Source organism: Erpetoichthys calabaricus, chromosome 6, assembly GCF_900747795.2.
Source record: "Erpetoichthys calabaricus chromosome 6, fErpCal1.3, whole genome shotgun sequence".
Taxonomy (NCBI): Eukaryota; Metazoa; Chordata; class Cladistia; order Polypteriformes; family Polypteridae; genus Erpetoichthys; species Erpetoichthys calabaricus.
The window spans coordinates 157,108,281-157,130,798 of NC_041399.2; the positions used below are offsets into that span (position 1 = coordinate 157,108,281).

Below are 22,518 nucleotides of genomic sequence, written 5' to 3' on the forward strand. Positions count from 1 at the left end.
AGACCAGGGGTTTCTTTGTGTATGTACACAACAGAGTCCAACGCATTCGTCAGATGACAAAGCCAGAGCAGTGGCATTATGTTCCCTCAGATCAGAATCCTGCCGATCTTGCAACAAGATCAGTACCAGCTTCTCAGCTTGCCAACACCTTTTGGTTTACCGGACCAGCCTTTCTATACAAGCAACAACAAATTTCTCATGAAGCACGAGAAAACTTTGAACTTATCCATCCTGAGCTAGACGCAGAAGTACGCCCACAAATAACCAGCTTCATCACTATGACTAGAGAGAAACCACTCAGTCCTAGGCGCTTCCAACGCTTCCCCACTTGGCATTCTGCCCTGAGAGCTGTTGCACTTCTCATTCATATAGTCCGTTCTTTCAAGTCATGCTCTAACTCACACAGAAACTGTAATGGCTGGCACTGGTGTAACAAACCGCGTACCCCAGATGAGCTCACTGCTGCAAGGAATGTTATTCTTAAGTCAATCCAGAGAGAGGCATACTCAAATGAAATTGATTCACTCACAGCAAAGAGGAACCTCCCCATAAGCAGTTCTCTTCTTAAACTCCACCCTATGCTGAATGATGGCTTTATCAAGGTAGGGGGGCGACTGAAGCATGCAGATATCGACCAAAGCGAAAAGAACCCTATTATACTCCCAAGGCAAAGTCATGTTACAGCTTTGTTAGTGAAGCACTATCACAAAGACGTGCAACACCAGGGCCGTCTATTTACAAAAGGAGCCATTCGAGCATCAGGTCTGTGGGTAGTTGGTGGTAAGAGACTTGTAAGTTCTGTTCTTCATCTTTGCACCACCTGTCGTAAGCTCAGAGGCAAGATGGAAAAACAAATGATGGCAGACCTTCCCCAAGAACGCGTCAATACATCCCCTCCTTTCACCTATGTAGGATTAGATGTGTTTGGCCCATGGTCAGTTACCACACGACGCACAAGAGGAGGTGTGGCTCAAAACAAGCGTTGGGCAATACTCTTCACTTGCATGAGCACTAGAGCTGTGCATATTGAAGTAGTAGAATCCATGGACACTGGTAGTTGAATCAATGCCTTGCGAAGATTTTTTGGAATACGTGGCCCTGCAAAGCAACTCAGGTCTGACTGCGGAACAAACTTTATTGGAGCTAGCAGGGAACTAGGATTTGTAAAAGACCCTGAGAAACATCTGAGCATCCTACGATACTTAAGCGGACAGGGATGCACTTGGGAATTCAACCCCCCTCACGCGTCACACATGGGAGGTGCTTGGGAGCGTATGATTGGCATGACACGTAGAATACTTGACTCTATGTTTCTACAGAACAGACAGTCTCACCTCACTCATGAAGTCCTTTGTACCTTTCTGACGGAAGTATCTGCAATACTAAATGCCAGACCACTTGTCCCAATTTCCTCTGACCCAGAGATGCCATTTTTATTGAGCCCTGCCATGCTGCTTACCCAGAAAACTGGTGTGTCAGCACCTCCAGGTAATTTCACAAGGAATGACTTTTTTAAAAGCCAGTGGAGACAAGTACAAGCCATGGCAAATGAATTCTAGACACGATGGAGACGTGAATACCACCCTACTCTGCAAAACAGGCGGAAATGGGCCCACCCATCTAGAAATTTAGAAATAGGAGACATTGTTTTGCTAAAGGAGAATCTACTATCACTTAATGAATGGCCTATGGGATTAATCACCTTGGTATTCTTTAGCAGTGATGGCACTATAAGAAAAATAGAAGTTAAAACTGCCTCTCAAGGAATCTCCAAAAACTTTATCAGGCCTATCACAGAAGTCATTTTAATAGTCCCTAAAAAAGACGGATAGGTTTATACAATATTTGCCTCTATGTACTGTTTAGTGATATAATGTTATTATATCAGACGGGGAGTGTTCTGCCCCACATCTTGTTAGTTAAGACTGTTATTTGTTGAACTGTGCTCCCCCTTCATCTTGTCATTTATTAACACACCAGTCAGTCACGTCCTACACTCTCAGTGGCGCTACAAAAGTCTATGAAACTCACGTAAAGCACGTAGGTCCCCTAATAAATCTTTGAATACAATACACCCCATGTCTCTCACGTAGGCAACCCTTTATCTCTTGTTTTGGTCACGTCCAAAACGTATCCTTAGCGTATATAAACCCCTGGGTCTGGTTAGTTGTGCTACGCAGCATTTGAACCTCTGTCTACGCGCTTCTCTTTGTCTTGATCCAACCGTGGAAACCACTCGCCTTGTAAGTGTCTTTTAAAGCTTTACTGTTTAATGTACACTGTCTGCTATGTACTGCACTGCTTTGTAAATCATTCTTTATCGTCTTTGATTGTACACCTGTAAATGACTGTATGTTTCTTTTGTATATATTTCAGTTTACAACGAGGTACGTCCAGTAAAAGCCTTCAAGAAAGCTCGCTCACCCCTTGTCGTTCTTTATGTGGATGTGCCGAGTTGTTTAAGCTCTCTGCGGCCGCGTTGCACTGACAGCACGGAGTGAGGCAGAAAAAAGATAGTGAAAGAAATGTGTAGCTGGGAGGTTGAATTTTGAATGTAATTGTTCAAAAGATGCAAATATGTTGTCTATATAAAGATATCTGAGCATTTTAATCCCAAAACTTTTCCAGGTACTAAAAACTGGATATGTTTGTGAGGGTTGAAAGAGGTGGTTCTCTTGCAGTGGTGCCACAGATAAAAGATTTTCCATCTTAAAATGCTTTCTAAGTTGGTTCCATATTCTGAGTGAGTAAAGCACAATTGGGTTATTAGTATATTTGCGATAACTTTCATTTATTGGAGAGCAGAGCAGGGAGTATAAAGAAGTACTACAGGATTTTACTTCTATTGCGGACCAAGCCTGTGAATGTTCATATATTTGTGTCCAGGTTTTTATGGCTTGTATGTTTGCTGCCCAATAATAAAACTGAAAATTAGGTAAAGCCATGCCACCTTCTGCCTGAGGTCTTTGTAGGGTTGCTCTTCGGATTCGTGGGTTTTTTGAGTTCCAAATGAATGAGGTTATTGTTGAATCTGTTTAAAAAACGATTTATTGATATATATTGGAATGTTTTGAAATAAAAATATTGCATTTTGTCTAATCGCTCTAAGTAGGATGACCACATTTTAGTATGCAGTCAATCGCGGTCACCCTTGACTTGGAATGAAGTATCATGTACTGTAACTCTCTATGCATTTTAATACAGAATGATCTAATATCCCAAATATGGACTGTTTATATCAGATTAACATGTTGTCCACTTTATGCTAAATATGTTTTTGTATATTCATACACTATAAAAGGCTTTGTCAAACAAAGGATTGGTAGCACATCCAAAATTACAATATAAGGTGCATGTGATGCTCCAAAGCTGTTTTTGTTAAATACATTTCTTATATATTACTGGTCAACAGAACCTTTAATTAAAAGTGCTGAAGTGAACTGGGGTTTTGAGATTTATTTTCCCTAATTATAGCAACACCTCTTCTTGAAAGAGAAAAGCACTGCAGAGAATAGTAAACCTTGCCCTAAGTATCTTTGGCTGCAGTCTCATGAAAAATAAAAAGCTCTATGAGAACTGCTACCATGGCAGAATTTTGGCCATTAGGGGGAATTTAACCACCCTGGTCATGAGCATTTTACCACACTGCCCTCAGCACATGCACACTCACAACAGAACCTTCTACAGATTCGGATTCATCCAGCTCCTTTTAAAGCCAGACCCTGAAGCACTTCCAGTAAGTCACTGAAAAACCTTGGCGGTACTTCAGGGTCAAACAGACAAGGGACAGTAAAGACCCCCAAATCAGACTCCCTCCAGTGGCTCTGGAGATTTGCTGCTACTCAGTGTGCTGGGGAGATACACTGGCAATTATTCAATCTTTCATTTAATCAATCAACTGTTGCTAGATGACTGGGTTCACTCCCAAGAAATGGTCAAAGAGCGAAAAAAGCACGTCCCTTAATTGTACTGTAAATTCAAATACACAGTTCTGTTGGGAGACATACTGGAGATTTTGTGTGGCCATTTTCATAGCTGCAGATCTGAATATCCAGGCACAGGCTGAGGTGGAGGCAGAGCCATTGCTTTACTAGTTATTAGTGCAGTTGTGGTTTAATTGTGTCCAGTAAACAGCTTTGTATTCACTTTTCACTTAAATTAAATAAGATCTCATTATCAAATTTTGACTTTCAAGAGGTTTCAACTTGTCAGAGCTTTGTAATGTTGAAATCAGTTTAAACGTGTATTTGAGCTGAGCAAAGTATACAGAGGCATCACTCACTGAGGTCGGTGCATTCACTGAGACAATAGACAAGGCACCCAGAGAATGCCGTAGTCTGAGTCTCATAATATGCTCGTTGAAAGGAGTGACATCAGACACCACTGGAAGAATCCAAACTGCTAAAGCAACAGCTACTCCCTTAGTATGGCAGCCATCAGAGTGACCAGACAAATAAAAGGTGTACCCATCTACAGAGATCTGGCCAGTCCCAGTTCTGCGCACCTCAGAGAATGCCAGCACTGAAATGCAGAGTTTACACAGCTCCTCGAACAGCAAAGGAAGATGATCATCATGAGACAAGACAAGACATTCCACGTGCCTACCCGGATGGGCTGCCTCAAATTTGGACCCATGTGTTGCCATGCAGTGCGCAATGCCTTAGCACCACACCAGTTCTGATCCCCAACAGGCCTGACCCCATTCACTCTCTGATGGTTTTGACTCTTCCAGGGATGGGGCTCTGAGGGCTTTCCCCCATCTCCTTCAAAATGCGAGCAGCCTTCCTATGGGTGGCTGCAGCAGAGCTACTCCCTTGGATTTTATTCACAACTTGGCTCGATGGTTGATGGGTGCCTGCATGGGTGACTTCAATGCAACCACTGGCACTGACAGGGTTGGCTATGAGGATTGTGTCCATCCCCATGGGTCTGGTGACCGTAGTGAAAGTGGTTCCATGTTCCTTGACTTTGCAAAAGGTCAGGGGCTGTGGATCATTGGATCCTGGTCCAGTGCCCCGAGCCACATCGTTGGACTTGGTATTCCAATACTGGTGGTGCAGTGAAGGAGATCAATCACATCCTCGGGGCAGATGCTGGAGGCTCTTATTAAACTGCGGGGTCTACAGAAGTGACTAGTTTGTGAATTCTGACCACAGACTTGTTGTGGCTACTCTGAAGATCCAGCTTAGGTCCAGTAGGCTACCACCTCCTAGGAAAATGAAGGTGGGCCTAGCCCGACTCCAAGATCAGGCTGTTTCTGATAAGTTTGCACGCAATTTCTATGAGGAACTTATAGACTTTAGTAAGACTGCCGATCCTAATATGATGAGGGAGACTTTCTGTGACAAGACCCTGAAGGTTGCTGAGGGTTATGTTGGTGTTACTGGTGTTCCCAGATGGAGGTGTTTCATCTCGCAAGGCACTCTGGGTATCATCGAGGGGAGTCGCAGCACATGGCTGGATGGTAACTTGTCTGTACTGGGAACTGAGAAGGATGGCTGCGAGGGCTCTGAGGTCAGATAAGGCGGCATTTGTTGGAGGGATCTGTGAGCAAGTGACACACCATCTATGGTCTAGTGACCCACTTCCTGCTTACAGAGGAATCAAAGCATTACACACATCCGAATCAGTTCCTCAGAGAGTCGCAGTCAGGGCAGCTGATGGAACAGTCCTTACGGATGACATTGCAGTTGTGCAATCTTTGCCTCCATTTGGGAGACGGGTGTCATCCCAGCTGACTGTAAAACGGGACTTGTCATCCCTATCTGGAAAGGGAAGGGTGATCACCTGGATTGAGGCAACTACAAGGGGATAACACTGCTCTTGGTGCTGGGTAAGGTCCTTGCTAGTCATTCTCAGTATAATCCATGATCACTTGCTCACCTTCTAGTTACCGGGGAAGTCTGCTTTTACGCCTAAGACGTCTACCACTGACTGCATCCTGGCACTGAGAATTCTCATGGAGTGCAAACTTGAATATCAGTAAAGTTTCTTTGAAGCCTTTATTGGTTTTTGTAAAGCATTTGATTCAGTTGATCGAAGTACCCTGTGGGACATCCTGAGACTTTGCGGGATCCTCACAATGTTGCTGGATATCTGGATATCATGGCCAGCCTGTACACTGGTACTGTGAGTGCTGTGCAGAGTGGAGGCAGAACCTCTGCGTTTTTCCCAGTTGATTCTGACTCTGTTCAATACTTGCATGAACTGGGGGTTAGGCAAGGTTGTGAGGTCCAGCGGCTGTGGGACATCTGCTGGTTAAGAAAGATTCACTGATCTTGACTTTGCTAATGATGCTGTGATTTTTGTGGAGTCAATGGAGGCTCTGATTGGAGCGCTTGAGAGACTGAGTGAGGAGTCTGAGTGTCTGGGTTTGCGAGTGTCCTGTATAAAAAACAAGATCCAGGCCTTTAATGACCTCTTAGGCACAGCCGTCAGCAATGTGTCTGTCTGCAGAAAGACTGCCAACCTTGTCAAGAGGTTTACTTACCTCGGTAGTGGCGTTCATGTCTCTGTGACTCTTCCTATGACGTCAGTAGATGGGTTGTGACAGCATAGGGGGTCATGAGGTTGCTGGAAAGGGGTGTGTGGCACTCCCGATATTTATGCAAAAGGATGAAGGTCTAAGTCTTTAGAGTCCTGGTGCTTCTTGTCTTGCTATATGGTTGCGAGGTATGGACGCTATCCAGTGACCTCAGACAAAGACTGGACTCCTTTGGTACTGTGTCTCTTTGGAGAATCCTTAGGTACTGCTGGTTTGACTTTGTGTCAAATGAGCAGCTGCTCATAGAGTCTTGAATAAGGCAAATTACCTGCATTGTGAGGGAGCATCACTTTCGGCACTATGACCATGTGGTGCAATTCCCTGAGGGTGATCCGGTTCGCAGGATCCTCAGTGTTGAGGAGCCGAGTTGCTGGAACAGGCCAAGGGGATGCCAATTTAACACCTGGCTGCAGCAGATAGATGGAAATCTCTGGAAGGTGGGAATGGACTGCGTGTCTGCCTGGGGGTTGCCAACCAGGATCCCGAGCTGTTTTGTTGTGTGGTGGGTAAAGCAATGCACTGTACCAGTGCATCCCAACCTGACCTGACCTGAGAGTGTACAATTTATGTAAGTAGAAATAATTAGAGGTTATTTCCATGTTGAAAAAACAGAACATTAGAAGCACCGTGTTTTAGCTGTACAGCCTTCATAAGGTGTAACTGAAAAGGAAAAAACAAATTAGGTATATAGATCTGGAAGGAGGGAACAAAGCCGGGGCAAAGATGAAAGGGCTGAAAACCAGAGAGGGCGTGAAACGTGGCCATGCAGGAAGAGAAAAGGAAGTGGTTAAAAGGTTAGTCATTTATTTAGTACTGGAGAAATATATGAGATCCAGACTGAGAATGACTTTAGCTTCTTCTGTTATTATTTCAAAGGGGAAAGACAAGAAACAGATCAATGTGGCAACAATCAAGGGAAATTAAATACACTACAATAGGCTTTATAAGGCCTTTGATTTTAAATGCTCAAATATGCTCCCTGAACCGAATTTGGTAGTGCACAGAATCCAACTCTGAAGGGTTCAAGTCCCCCTTTCACATGGTTCTACCATGGAAGTGTTCTAGTGAAAGGAATGTCCTGAACTAAATTGTGGTGAAAAGCACAAGACTGCTGGTGTCATGGCACCAAAAACTGGCATTGATTTCTTTTTAAGTAATCACGAAAACCACTCTGCAATAGTTATATACAGAAGATCTACAGGAAAACATTAAGTTCTACTTAAACTGTTCTGACTAGACAAATAAATTCTTGAGCGTATAAAGATACACATAAGACATTTACAGTATGTCACGACAGTGAGAGAGCAGTTACTCATTCTATAGATTATGAAAAGTTATTGTCTTCCACAAAGTGTTAAAGAAAAGGTTTTCCCAGAGCTGTCTTTAAGGTGTGTATAAAGGGAGTTATTTGTTGTATAGAAAGCAATATACATAATATTAAAAAAAAGATATAAATAGATATATACCTATATATGTATAAGATACAGTGGAGCCTCAGTTCACGACCATAATTCGTTCCAAAACTCTGGTCGTAACCTGATTTGGTCATGAACCGAAGCAATTTCCCCCATAGGATTGTATGTAAATACAATTAATCCGTTCCAGACCGTATGAACTGTATGTAAATATATATTTTTTTAAGTTTTTAAGCACAAATATAGTTAATTAAACCATAGAATGCACAGCGTAATAGTAAACTAAATGTAAAAACATTGAATAACACTGAGAAAACCTTGAACAACAGAGAAAACTAACACTGCAAGAGTTCGCGCTATAGCGCTACGAACTGCCCGCTAAAAACACTTTTTAAATGAGTTTTAAACACAGGGAAAAAAAAATGAACATTTGTAAAATCCATAATTTAATAAGCCACCAAGAAAAGTAACATTGCAACAATGCACGCTACGAAACGATTGCTGTAAACAAAAGTGAAAACAAAAACAAGCCCGGTGCATTCTTTAACTGCCTTCTCTGCCTTATGTGTCTAGCCCCCTCTCTCTCCCTCTCGCGCACGCATGTGTGTGTGTGTGTGTCTCGCGCGCCTCTGTGTGTGTGTGTGTCTCTCTCTCTCTCGCACGCTGACGTATGATGCTGTGGCTCTGCAGGTGGATAGTATTGGTGTGTCACGTTCTCTCTCTCTCGTGCGTGTGTGTCATGCTCGCGCTCTCTCTCTCTCGCTAGCTGCACAGGGAATGCACAAGGAGAGACTGAACACATGCGGTAATTATCAGCGCGCACAAACCGAAAGGGAAACTGGCTTGTTCGTATACCGAGTGTGTGGTCGTGAACCAGATGCAAAAGTTTGGCGAACTTTTTGGTCATAAACCGATTTGTACATGTTCAGAGATGTTCGTGAACCGAGGTTCCACTGTATAGAAAACTTGATTTTCTTTCAAACTGACACTTTTGAAAAGAAAAGCAGTAAATAAAATTTTTGGACTGACTGAGGACCTGTTGTGTAACACTGTATTTTCTAGGGGGAGAAGGTGTGATCATATTTTTGGAGGCATATATGTAAGTGACACAGTGGCTTTTGAAGTAACAAAAAGCACTTGATGGGGAAACTGTTCTCTGCTTTGTGTAATGAAAAAGAAATTGGCTTAATTTAGGTTATTAATGAAAAGATTTTAGACATGGATTATTAAATAAATGCTCCTGTGGAATGGCCTAAGTGTAAAATGTAGAAATATGGATTAATGGCTAATGGGAAGGACAGGATGTCACACTGGAAAGGGATGAGAAGTGGAGAGTGAGATTCATTTATGCTGTTCCTGAGTGGGTGAATGTTGCAGGCACTGTTCACAATATGGGATGGGCATCCTCTATCAAAAAAGAAAAAAAAATCTCACTCTGAGTACTTTATTCTGGAAGCCTGCTTCATCACTGTAGAAGCAATGGTGTCTGAGGAACTGTGAAAAAGAAAGTTGGTTTATAATGCGCTGAGAACGGTATATAATATATATTTATATTGTGGCACCCCCAGCCGGGACGCCCAGGAAGACCGGAGGAGGGCTTGTGCCTCCTCCAGACCACGAGGGGGCGACTGCCCTGGTCCCTTTGGGGGCCACGGGTACGGAGCTGGGAAGCTCAACCCTGTAGGGGCCCGTGGTCGCCCCCATGCCAGGAGAGCCCTGGACCTCAGAACTTCCACCACACCCGGAAGTGCTGGGGGGAAGAGAAGTGGGGACACCCGGAGTGCTTCCGGGCACGCAGCCGTTGGAAGATTGCCAGGAAGCACCTGGAGCACATCCAGGTGCATATAAAAGGGGCCGCCTCCCTTCATAGAGTGGCTAGAGTCGGGTGGAAGAGGACAAGGTCTGTGAAGAGAGAGAGAAGGAGGCGGTCTGAAGAAAGGCATACTGTGGTGTTGGCCTGGACTTTGGGGTATTTGGGGGTTTTGAGATGCACTTGTGTAAATATTGTAAATAAATGTGCGTTGGACTTTAATACAATGTCCGTCTGTCTGTGTCCAGGGCTCGTTCCACTATATATATATATATATATATATATATATAAATATATATATATATACATACATAAATATATAACGGAATTTGCTGCTTAGAGTCTGTGGGCTTTAAGGGAGTCTATTGGCTTACAATACACTAAGGTCTTCAAGTCCTGGGAGGATGATAGTGAGATGATAAGTGAATGGTAAAGGTTTTTGGCAGATACAAAAACTGCAAACATGAGAGATGGAAACTGGTAGCATGATTAATGAATTCCTAAAGCTAGCTTCTAGACCAAGAAGCACTACCAACACAACTATCTGTATATATTTCATACAGTTAGGTGCAAAGGCTAGACAGGAGGAGGAGATGAAACAGTTTTCTACTCAGGCAATTAAGATCTTATGTTGCTTAGAACATTGATTGATTAAGTAACTGATGGATCTAAAATGTTAAAGTGAGGTAAAGAAACTCTGCTTGTTAGAGATAGGATCACTCTCATAGTACTGCCCTTCATGTAAAATGTATTAAGCTCAATGTAAACTTGGGTATGGTCTACATTTTCAGGCACAGGTGTAAAATATGAAGCCAAGCAATGAAAGAACACAGCCATAATGTGCAGTGACTGCAAGATTATTGCTAGAAGTGGTAGGAAAGCTTTCTTCTCTTGGCTTGTTTTTCAATAAGGAGATTACTTTGTTTGCCATATTGTTGAAAAAGTTGTTAAGGGTGAACTTCAATACTCTGATCAGTTTATTAGTAAACAACAAAAAAATACAGTGGAGCAATGCAATAGAGAAAGCTCTTGACTCCCTTTATGACACAATCGGTTAGCACATGTTCTTGCTTTTTGAGTCTATGATAGAGAGTATAAGCTTGAGGGAAAACCAGGGAAGGAGAATCTTCATATTTTTCTAGTATGAAGCAGACACCAAGACTGTTGCTTTAAATTTTAGGCAGAATCCATATGTCACTAATAATACCAGTCAACAACAATTTTCTGCCAAGGAATCCAAATATGGAGTTGGATTTTTTTTTCTATCAGGCTCGCTTTCTTGTGACACAACTTTCATATTTACATCATTTAATTTCATTTTGAAATAAAAATAATAAATAAATATGTATTTTTTCAAATATTTATCACTATTACATTTAAACATGTATTATTATTTCAGTTATGAAGACTCTTGGTCATGAACACTAAGTGCAAGAGTGGTGCTTGTTTCTTGACTCCACAAAAGTCAGCTCTCCTTTTCAATAATGGAAATAAATTTCTTTCTGAACCTGTAGCACATGCTAGTAACATGTAAGAGTAGTTTGAGAACAACAAGTTACTAAAAGAAAACATCAGGTCTCAGAAATATAAGTGGAATATCTGTGGGAATCTAAATGTGATTGCACTTTTGCTTAACTTACAGCTTAGTTATACCAAATAAAGGTATTCCAAATAATGTACAGTGATCCCTCGCTATATCGCGATTCGCCTTTTGCGGCTTCACTCTATCGCGGATTTTATATGTAAGCATATTTAAATATATATCGCGGATTTTTTGCTGGTTCGCGGATTTCTGCGGACAATGGGTCTTTTAATTTCTGGTACATGCTTACTCAGTTGGTTTCCCAGTTGATTTCATACAAGGGACGCTATTGGCAGATGGCTGAGAAGCTACCCAGCTTATTTTTCTCTCTCTCTCTCTCTCTTGCGCTGACTTTTTCTGATCCTGACGTAGGGGGATTGAGCAGGGGGGCTGTTCACACACCTAGACGATACGGACGCTCGTCTAAAAATGCTGAAAGATTATCTTCACGTTGGCAACCTTCTGTGCAGCTGCTTCGTGAAGTGACATGCTGCATGGTGCTTCGCATACTTAAAAGCACGAAGGGCACGTATTGATTTTTTTATCTGTCCCTCTCTCTGCTCCCGACGGAGGGGGTGTGAGCTGCCGCCTTCAACAGCTTTGTGCCGCGGTGCTTCGCATACTTAAAAGCTAAACAGCCCTATTGATTTGTTTGCTCCTTTGAAGAGGAAGATATGTCTGCATTCTTTTAATTGTGAGACTGAACTGTCATCTCTGTCTTGTCATGGAGCACAGTTTAAACTTTTGAAAAAGAGACAAATGTTTGTTTGCAGTGTTTGAATAACGTTCCTGTCTTTCTACAACCTCCTGTGTTTCTGCGCAAATCTGTGACCCAAGCATGACAATATAAAAATAACCATATAAACATATGGTTTCCACTTCGCGGATTTTCTTATTTCGCGGGTGGCTCTGGAACGCAACCCCCGCGATGGAGGAGGGATTACTGTACTGTTTAGAAAGAGTGGCTGAAACATGCCTCACTCATTCCTGGAAAGGGTACAGAATCCACTTGTTGACTACTCTGCATATCAAACTTGGACTTATGAAAAACATTGTCAACACAATGCATAAAGCACAAATGGGATGCATTTCCCCAGATGAGAGATTCCAATATTAAGGAATGCATTTTTGTCAGCCCTTAGACTATAGATGCTTTAAAAGATGAAAGAGCTGAAGATGACTCTTGTACTCATAAGAGAGACGTTTCTGAGGCAAAGAAAACCAGAAAATCAAATACAACAGTCTTAGATTACATGTTTGTCAATTTAATAAGAATGTAAATATACTGTCTTTTCAAATTTAAGTTGTACATTACTCAAAATCCTTACCTAACAGAGAGACTCTAAAAACGAAAAACAAGATTAATATATTTTCAGCAACAAAAAATGTTTTTTTTTTCACCAGTGTAATAACTCTAGGGGGTTCTTTAAGCATTTTAATAACATGAAAAAGGCCAAAATAGAAGGAGTGAAAATGTAGCACAACATACACTATTATTATCATCTAGATTATTATTATCTATACTATTTAGTCTTATTAAAAAAATGAAAATATAACAAAAAGGCAGAAGTTGAAGAGATTAAAAAAAACAAAAAACAAATATATCTCCAGAGAAAAACAAAATTCATCCTGGAGTACTCAAAGTAGCTAATGATTTCATAACACATACAAACCCTTAACTGAAATGACCACAAAGACAGGAGAGAGTGAAAACTGCCACACACTGTAACCTTAGATTATGTTGATACTGATAATTACAGGCTAGACTGCTTAAAAGTAAAGTTACTCTATTTAACCTATGGGTGCAATATTAATTTTATCTGAACATGCTTTGATAGCCCATGTTATTTGTGTATCTCTTGATTGTACCAAGACATGTATTTTAATAAACAAAAGCCTTAGTCACTCAGTCTCTATCATGGCTGGCTGCAGTCATCCTTACAAATCAGGTATGTGCACAATTTTTTTCTCAGATTATTTTTAGTTCAAAATGAAGGTACATTTTCCATTGCTTACATTTTGTAACCTGGGAAATAGCAGTATAGTATACTAATGTGTCACTTCCAATGTGGGCTGTTTTTTCAAAATGATAACAGTAAAATATTCAGCCTCATCCCACCTCTTGTGATTGAGAAAAAGATCAGATAAAGAAGATACTTCAAACTTGCATTGGCACAAAAGAGTTTTTTTTAAATTGCATAGCCAATTCAAAATTGAGCATTTTGGATAAAAATACACTACTACTAAAAACCCATCCAACAGATATTAAAATGGTTTGGACATATGTAAAAAGTGTAATTCTCCTTTAACTTTTATCACTGGTAAAAGCATCAAAGTGATCACAAAAGACATGATACTTAAGTAGCTGTCTAGTACTACTGTGTTGGAAGACAGTCAGCATGAGATAAATTTGGAGAGATGCTGTTTTACTGAAAGGCAGTTTTCTACTGAACCAAAAAAAAAAAAATACCATATATATATATATATATATATATATATATATATATATATATATATATATATATATATATATATATATATATATATACATACATTACAGTATATATATATATATATAGTGACAATGATAAGAGTCTGTCTAGTACTACTGTGTTGGAAGACAGTCAGCATTAGATAAATTTGGAGAGATGCTGTTTTACTGAAAGGCAGTTTTCTACTGAACCAAAAAAAAAAATATATACCATATATATATAGTGACAATGATAAGAGGGTGTAGCAGCCACTCAACCCGACACAGACAGACACAAGAGGCACACTGACAAAAGTCACGCCTTTTATTTTCAGTTCTTTTCTTTACAGCACCTCACACAGTGCACCAATCAGATAAAACAATTTACAATTACTCAGTCTTTTACTTTTACTGTTTTTTCTGCCACATCCACTCCCTCCTTCTCAAGCTCTGTCCTCTGCCACCCGACTCCAGTTACCTGAATAGAATGAGGCGGCCCCTTTTATAATGCACCTGGATGTGCTCCAGGTGCTCCCTGATGACCTTCCTGCAGCACTTCCTGGTGTGGCAGAAGTACTGCATGGGCACCCGGAAGCACTCTAGGTGTACCTGCTTCCTGGTCCAGCAGCACTTCCTCCTATGGAATCTTATAAAACTTATAATAATAATCTTAAAACTACAGTATATAATGCACTTGTAAGACCTAGACAAAGACAAAGCTGCTAGATATATGCCATGTCTGTAAGATATGAGTTGTAAGGAAAGGATTTAGAGAGTAAAAACGTTTTGGTTTTGGCCATTGAAAATCAAAAGGTGATGTGAACATTAACTGATTTTGTGACCAAACTTTGCCAAGTAGATTGTTTTGTAATTAGTTGCTCACTTGCTTTTAGCTTACAAAACGTTCTTTGATGGTTTCTTGTACAAGTTAGTACTTTTATCTCTGCAAAACAAACATTTTTATCAATGATTGAGCAGATTTATTACAGAAACAATTGATGGATAAAAAACATATATAATACTGGTATGACACACAATCTAGTGTAATAAACACACTGCAAGAACAAAGCGAAACACAATAGTCAGCATTTTCTTTATTATGATTCTTGCTAAAGAAAACAAATAAAGCCAAAACAGCTCATTGAAGGAACAACACTGTTTGCATAGGCAGTGAGGAAACAGTTTACACTCTCAATATTGACATGCTACTTACAAAATTAATGGAACAAATGCAAACCCCTCAATAAAAAATATACATAATTTCTTTAGTTAAATAGTTTTGGCCCTGCTTAATATAGTTTTTACTTATACATTATGTGCAATATTGCATAGACATTTTTTTAAATATTGTTTAGAATAATGGCAATATGTTTACAGCATATTTACAATACAAACTCTGTACCAAACCTCTAAAACGATTTTAAGTAATATCAAAAATTACCGTTTAAAAACAGGAAAAACACTTCCCAAACTAAAGCAGCACTGTATATTAAGTTAAGTTGTAAAGTCATTGCTACATTATAGTGTTTAGAACTACATATATATATATATATATATATATATATATATATATATATATATATATATATATATATATATATATATATATATAGGGCTGTTGAACCTTTAAAATTTTTAATTGCAATCAATTGCATAATGTCGATTGATTAATTGTGTGTTTAACCAAGGTAGTTCAGCAATGTCCAGCACTCCCCTTGAATGGCACTAATGTAGAATGTCTTAGCTGGTGAAACTGCAAAGACTTGTGCCTTTCATTTATAAATCCTTGATATGTGACACAACTGTCCCATGAAAGAATTGTCAGACCGTACTGAATGATGTTTCTCAAGTCTTGAATCATCAACTATATTTAGTGGCATGCAGTCTGATGAGATCCATTCTGTAATAAATAGCAGTTAATACTCTAAATTGTGCTTCATTCATGGAAATAAGGTAAGTTGTACATTCATGAATTATCGACTGCCACAGATTTTGCCGCCTATCATACGAGTTTTTAACATAATGCATGTTTTACTCTTATGTGATAAGCCAAGTATGTTGTACTTCTGTCATATTTAAATTTACCTGCACTATGTTTACAAGTTGTGACAATGTTGTCCTTTGAACCATCTGGAAGAGTTTTAAATTAAAAGTAACTATCATTAATGTTGTTATTCTAAGACATAGTTAATGGAATAGTCTAGATTAGGAGTTCCCAAACTTTTAAGATGAGGTCCCCAAAATGTTTTACCATCTAGTCGGAGCCCCCATTTATATAAAGCCAATGCTGTTGTGCACAGCACAATCTTGATCTTGATCACTGCTAACATTAATCAAACTGTGTTCTTTTGTATAAGAGTAGACCTATTAATCAGATCAAATGCTCATCTACTACAGACTATTGACACCTAATTTGATTACACACCACATGATATCTCTAGGCCAGTGGTTTTAAACCTTTTTTGGCATTTCACCTCCAGAAAATTAAATATTTAGAAGTTCTACCATTTTTTTTCAGTCTTAAATTGTTAAGTACTGAACTCTTACTAGACTAGATTTGTTAACTCCCACCACTACTCCTAATATCGCATTTGGGGATTACAGATAATTTTTTGTGTGGTTGTGTATGGATTTTAGTTTTTCTTATGTGCATCAAATGCTTTTAAATCAATTATTTTCATGTAACAACAGTGACATGGATTCATAAAGAATATAAAACAGAAACCCTTACATTTCAATATTTTTAATTTACAAAAGAATGAATTCAGATCAAAAGAATGAAAAAAATAAAGTTACACATGACTTTCAGTCAAAGAAGAGGAAAATAACTCAAAAGTCAACTGTGACAGTTGGGTGTCTTTAAGTTTTATAGGACCCTTATATCAATGTTGGGTTCCAGTTTTGATAACTTTAAGCACAGTTCTGCTTCTAAATTCAGCCAATTCCTATATTTATTTTTAAAGAAAGAATGAGGGCTACCAAACATTGGTAGCTGTCTGAAGCAAAGGCTTTCCGCTGTCCATTAATATTAATAACACTATAATGCAATGTAAGATTTGCATATTTTAGTAACTAAAAATCTTGTAATGCTGCAGGACTGGCCACATAAGAGAAAGGCACAGACATGCTTGTGCAGCCTGCATGTGCGAGCGTTTAGAGTGAGAAAGACAGCAATTACCTGAGACACTCTCTTTCATGGGAATCCATTGATCCTGGTGCATGGAAAAGAGGTGTAGAAGCCAAATGGAGCTGTTCCCTTGAAGTTAACGTGAGTAGGTGGTGAACACAGAACAGGAGAAAGGGGATGGTCAAGATATTAGTGTAGTCTCACAGCAGGAGGACAATAAGATTGAGCTGTGGAACTGAAGTGCTGCTGAGCATGGCAATTTGGGGTCGGCCTCTGTATAACCAACGGTCTTTTACAGTCCCTTTTTTAAACCGTTTTTGTTCTTTTTTGTTTGTGTGTTAGTTTCCTCACATGCCACCTGATAGAAGGACTGCTGCTATTGTGTATAACTACACTAATAAACGTTTATGTAACAATTGATGAACAGTTTATGTTGCCTATATATTTATTTAAAAACTAGGCAATTAAAAGACAAACTTTAAAGTTGGAATTGAGTTTTTAAAATAATTTCAACCTTGCCAGGGCAGTGGACCCCAGTTTGAAAACCATTTGCTTAGACAGCAAAGGGGTGTCAAACAGTGAACATGCTAAATGCAATTAAGGAAATATAAAATGTTATACCTTTGAATTTAATCGCATCTGATAATTCTTTACCTTTGACAGCCCTAATATATACTGTATACATATAAATATATCTTAAAGACAGTATAAGACAATCTAAAAATTGAAAATTTCCATTGAAATGAATAATATAAAGAAAAACACTTTACTCTTTATATGTAGTACAGTAGACCCCCACAAAGTCACGGTTCTAAGTTCGCGACCTCAGTCATTCGCGGATTTTTCCTTAGAACCTAACTAATAAATGTTAGCGGAAAACGCAAATATCTTCCCCAATTTTTATGGCTTTTTTCGTGGCAATACTGTACTGTAGAGAGAACAGGAAGCAGCTGTAGAGAAAACCGGGATGGTGAAAGTAGCCAATAGAATTTGAAACTGCAACTCCCAGCAGTCCCTGCAGTGGCTCTGACTGGTCTTCTACTAAGGGTGCTGGGGCTGCTGAGGTCAAAGGATGTCAGCACGGCTTTTAAAAAAAAGTTTTTGTAATTTGTGTTTCAAGTTCCTGTCTGTCTGCCTTCTGTTGGGTTACCTGTACTTATTCATTTTGTCCTGGATCGTTTCGTGCGTCTGGATTGTCAGCCTGTGTACATGAGGACTGTAAGTGGATTCATGGCCATCCTGCAAAGAAAGGAGCGCTCCTGAACCCGTCCACCTGTCTTCACCATTTCAGGAACTACTGGTAGGACTATCTGTACATTCCCATCCAACGTGCGGATCTCTGGACTATCTATTTTCATCATTACATTTCATCCATTGCCGTTTTTCATGATTTACTGTGTGTGTTTTTTTGTGCTTTGTTGTATTTAATGTGTAATCTCCGTAAGGGGAACAGGGGTGGTATTGTTGTTTTCTTATTTCATTTGTTTTCATTACATTCTTTATTTGCTGTTTGATTACCGGTTTGTTTTGTTTTTGTCTCTGTTTGTGAATGTGGGCGTTGGGTCAAGGCTGGAATCTCCACCATAAAAATAAATAAATCACCGTCTTCTGGATTGCGGCTTCTCGCACAACACTACGATTACTTAAAAGTCTGAACATTCCTGTCCTTTTTGGCTGATTGCTTTGTTTCTCTCTCCTCCCCCAGACATTCTCTGCTACTATGATATTTGTCTATTGTTTAATCGTTAACTAATTGCATGCTGAGCACCTTTTACTTCTGAAAGAGACATGTTTGTTTGAAGTGTTTGAATAAAGTTCCTGTCTCTACAATCTCCTGTGTTTGTGTGCAATTATGTGACCCAAGCTGCACTAAGACTAGCCTGCAAGCATCACCGCTTACCTCTGTGTGCTTTCGTGCAGCCAGTTTAAGTGCAGTTGGCTCAGTGCATCATTACATCCATGGTGTCAGTTGCACTTTGTACATATTGTTCCAGTAGTTTTTTTAAATAGTTTTTACAGTTCATTAGCAGTGTGTAAAATGATCAGTGTTGCAGTAATTGTGATGCTCTTTGCATGAAAAAAAATGTGTTCCATTAAAATTTCACTTTTTCTTTGTTGATTGTGACATTTACCTAAAGTGCAGCAAAAAGGTATTTGGCGTCCAGGGATGCATTAACCCCCAAGTATGTGGCAGTTTAACGGTTAAAGCACCAAGATGCCACCGAAACAAGCTGCACCGTCTAAGGCTTCTGGCAATGAAAACGCGCTTGCATGAATTACAGTACATATAGCGGTAACATCTGTATTTTACATTCTAGCACTGCGGGAGACATGGCAGTACAGTATACAGGTTTATCTTTACACTCTTTATTTTTACGTAATGTATTAAGCTGAGTTTGAAATTAAATTCAAGTGTTTTGGGGGCATATTTAGGGTTTAAACTATAAAAATAGGCATTTTTTAACCACATCCAAAATTCGCGGTTTTTCACAATTCGCGGGTGCTCCAGGAACGTAACCCCTGCGAATTTTGGGGGTGTACTGTACTCCTTATATGTAATACCAATAGACAAATCAAATAGAGGGGTTCTAAAATTATAAAGTCAATTAAACAAAACAGGGAAGTGTTTTTCAACAAGCATAATATTTTCTTTATTTTCAAAGTACAATTATTCTTTACCTTTTTCTTTATATTTCATATTACAATGGAGATAAGTCACCCATTTTATTTTTTAAATGAATGAAGGAATATACTTACACTGATTTTTGATTTTTTTTAAAAAGGTGATGCTGGAAAATATGATGATCACCAATTAGATAAAAATTAACTATGTTAAATGATATTGGATATCCACTCCAGTTACCTATATTTGCATCAAGCAGTAGTGGTAAAATAAAACTATTCTTTAACTTCACAATAAAGGTTTATTTCTCATAAACTGTAAAAGTTGCCTATTTAGTAAGGACTGTTTGAAGTATCAACAAAAAACATTCAGAGCAGTGCCTAAAATGAAATTTTTGTATCAATTAAAACTGATAAAAGTTGTGTTTACAAAAGGAACTTATTGATTGGCTTGTATAGAGGATACTTTTTTAATAAAATGAAAATGGAACATTGTGCAGTGGGCTGCTGCTGAGGTAGCAGTGTTGCTTTACATCCACAGGGTACTGAATTCAAATCCTGACCCAGTCAGTGTATGTCCGGAGTGTGCACATTCTCCCTGTGTCTGCATGTATTTTTTAACTTTATTCAGTTTTTCTGCAGCATATTAAGTCAATTGTTTTCCTGTTCTCTAGTGAGTGAGTGTTGCTGAATACATGAATGTTCATGGTGATTAGCCCCTGTTCTGAACCCAGTGCTGCTGGGATACTCTCTGAGCACCAAAACTGAGTTAAACAGATGAATGGGAAATGCAATGCCAAGACAATGTGGTTTTTAGTGTTACACCAGAAATGGAAGAAGAAAAAGAGAACAGTCTGATTTTCAGCTCTGGACAAAAATAAAGTTAAAGATTTCTGTATGTTGCTTCAGACAAAAATGCTGCAGTCAGTTTTGTTTAGTCTCTAGCACATGTGTAAATGAGTGATAAATAATTTATTATTCAGTTAATCATATATGTTGAAGATTTTGCACTAAAATACTTTATTTAACCTTAACTATTCAAAAGTAAATGTCTATTTTAATAGTGTCCCAACATTCAGTGGTATAAGAATGCAGTCTTCTAAGTATTCTGTTTTTTAAACATATAATATAAATTAATGAAAAGCTGTTATGCAATTGAACTTAAGTTAACATATTTCTAAACATCAAACTTAGGAACACTTTTCTTAAAATAATCCACATATTATTAGTCTGGGCTTGCTTAACAACCTCAGTAAATTAACCTAATGGGAAAATTTTAACTGAGAGGAGGACTTTATAGTATTCATGCAAGACCCTAACAGTTCAACATAACTGTTGAATAATTTTGGAGGAGAACAAGGATAAAATAAAGGTGATTCTAAAAATGTATTCTCTTTTTGATAAACTCAAAATGGAAATACAATCTTGTCTGCTATAGCATAATTAAGCCCAATGCAGATTTTGAAGTATTATAAATTACTACATATATTTCATTGTATGTCTATGTTTGGTAGTTTTCATATTTATACATTCTTAAAAAGTGCAGTTTATTTTTGGTTGAAAAAAATCTATATAAATATATAAAGTGTGGGTTAGTATCTACTTTTAAAAACACCTTTAAAAATTTACAGCACTCAGGTGCACAATTTTACTCTCAATTGAAAAAGTTTAAATGATTACTAAATATCATAACAGTAAATGCTTTGCATAAATAAACACCAACCTTAAAAACTATCACTTAATCTAGACTCTAAATATAGATAATATTTTATGCACTTCACTTTCACTCTAAACACACTCAGAACTTTAAAAAGTGTAAACTAATAATCAGCATACAAACTGGTGTTACTTTATGGAGAATCGCTTCCATCATAGATTATAGGCTTCTCAATCGCCAGGTGGTAAAAAACCTTTTTGGAGACAAACCTTGAAAAGGAAAAGAAAAGAAATGTACTTTACCTCTAGACTTTTAATTCCACTTTACAGTTTTGAAATTAATTTGTACTTCAAAACAAAACTAAAAAATGGCATATATGACAGATTTTTAATATCCATCCATCCATCCATCCATTGTCTCCCGCTTATCCGAGGTCGGGTCGCGGGGGCAGCAGCTTGAGCAGAGATGCCCAGACTTCCCTCTCCCCGGCCACTTCTTCTAGCTCTTCCGGGAGAATCCCAAGGCGTTCCCAGGCCAGTCGAGAGACATAGTCCCTCCAGCGTGTCCTGGGTCTTCCCCGGGGCCTCCTCCCGGTTGGACGTGCCCGGAACACCTCACCAGGGAGGCGTCCAGGAGGCATCCTGATCAGATGCCCGAGCCACCTCATCTGACTCCTCTCGATGCGGAGGAGCAGCGGCTCTACTCTGAGCCCCTCCCGGATGACTGAGCTTCTCACCCTATCTTTAAGGGAAAGCCCAGACACCCTGCGGAGGAAACTCATTTCAGCCGCTTGTATTCGCGATCTCGTTCTTTCGGTCACTACCCATAGCTCATGACCATAGGTGAGGGTAGGAACATAGATCGACTGGTAAATTGAGAGCTTCGCCTTGCGGCTCAGCTCCTTTTTCACCACGACAGACCGATGCAACGCCCGCATTACTGCGGATGCCGCACCGATCCGCCTGTCGATCTCACGCTCCATTCTTCAATAGTCTTTAACTCTGTAACATTATATCAGAGTCATTAGTCAATTATAGGTAAATGAAAAAAACATTTTATTTAAGAATTAAATGCATCCAGACTATAACTTTCCATTTGTGCCATCTTAGTTATTGTTAGCTATGATTTAATTATCAAACATATAATTGCCTGTCACTCTACTGTTAAACTGAAGCAGGAAATGCCTTTATCATTATATACAAAATAAAGCAGTAAGCGTTGATGAGACAGAATTATAGTTTAGTAAGTAGAGAAAAATCAATAGCATAATGCTGGTCTGTGTACTAATCTT

The 22,518-nt window shown here is 39.1% G+C and overlaps 1 protein-coding gene across 2 annotated transcripts in view; it reads right to left on the reverse strand.

Moving 5' to 3' along the window:
• The window catches only part of fyco1a (FYVE and coiled-coil domain autophagy adaptor 1a), a 600,194-nt gene that overhangs the window by 335,099 nt on the left and 242,577 nt on the right, over window positions 1-22,518 (reverse strand). Inside the window, exon 19 of one of the 2 annotated variants that reach the window (XR_007935327.1) lies at window positions 15,446-21,496. Coding sequence is in view for 1 of the 2 variants with exons in the window: in XM_028804043.2 (XP_028659876.2) it covers window positions 21,421-21,496 (76 nt within the window). In the remaining variant the exon portion in view is untranslated. Of the gene's footprint in view, window positions 1-14,891; window positions 21,497-22,518 lie in introns of those variants that run through there. The other variant, XM_028804043.2, reaches the window with a different exon arrangement.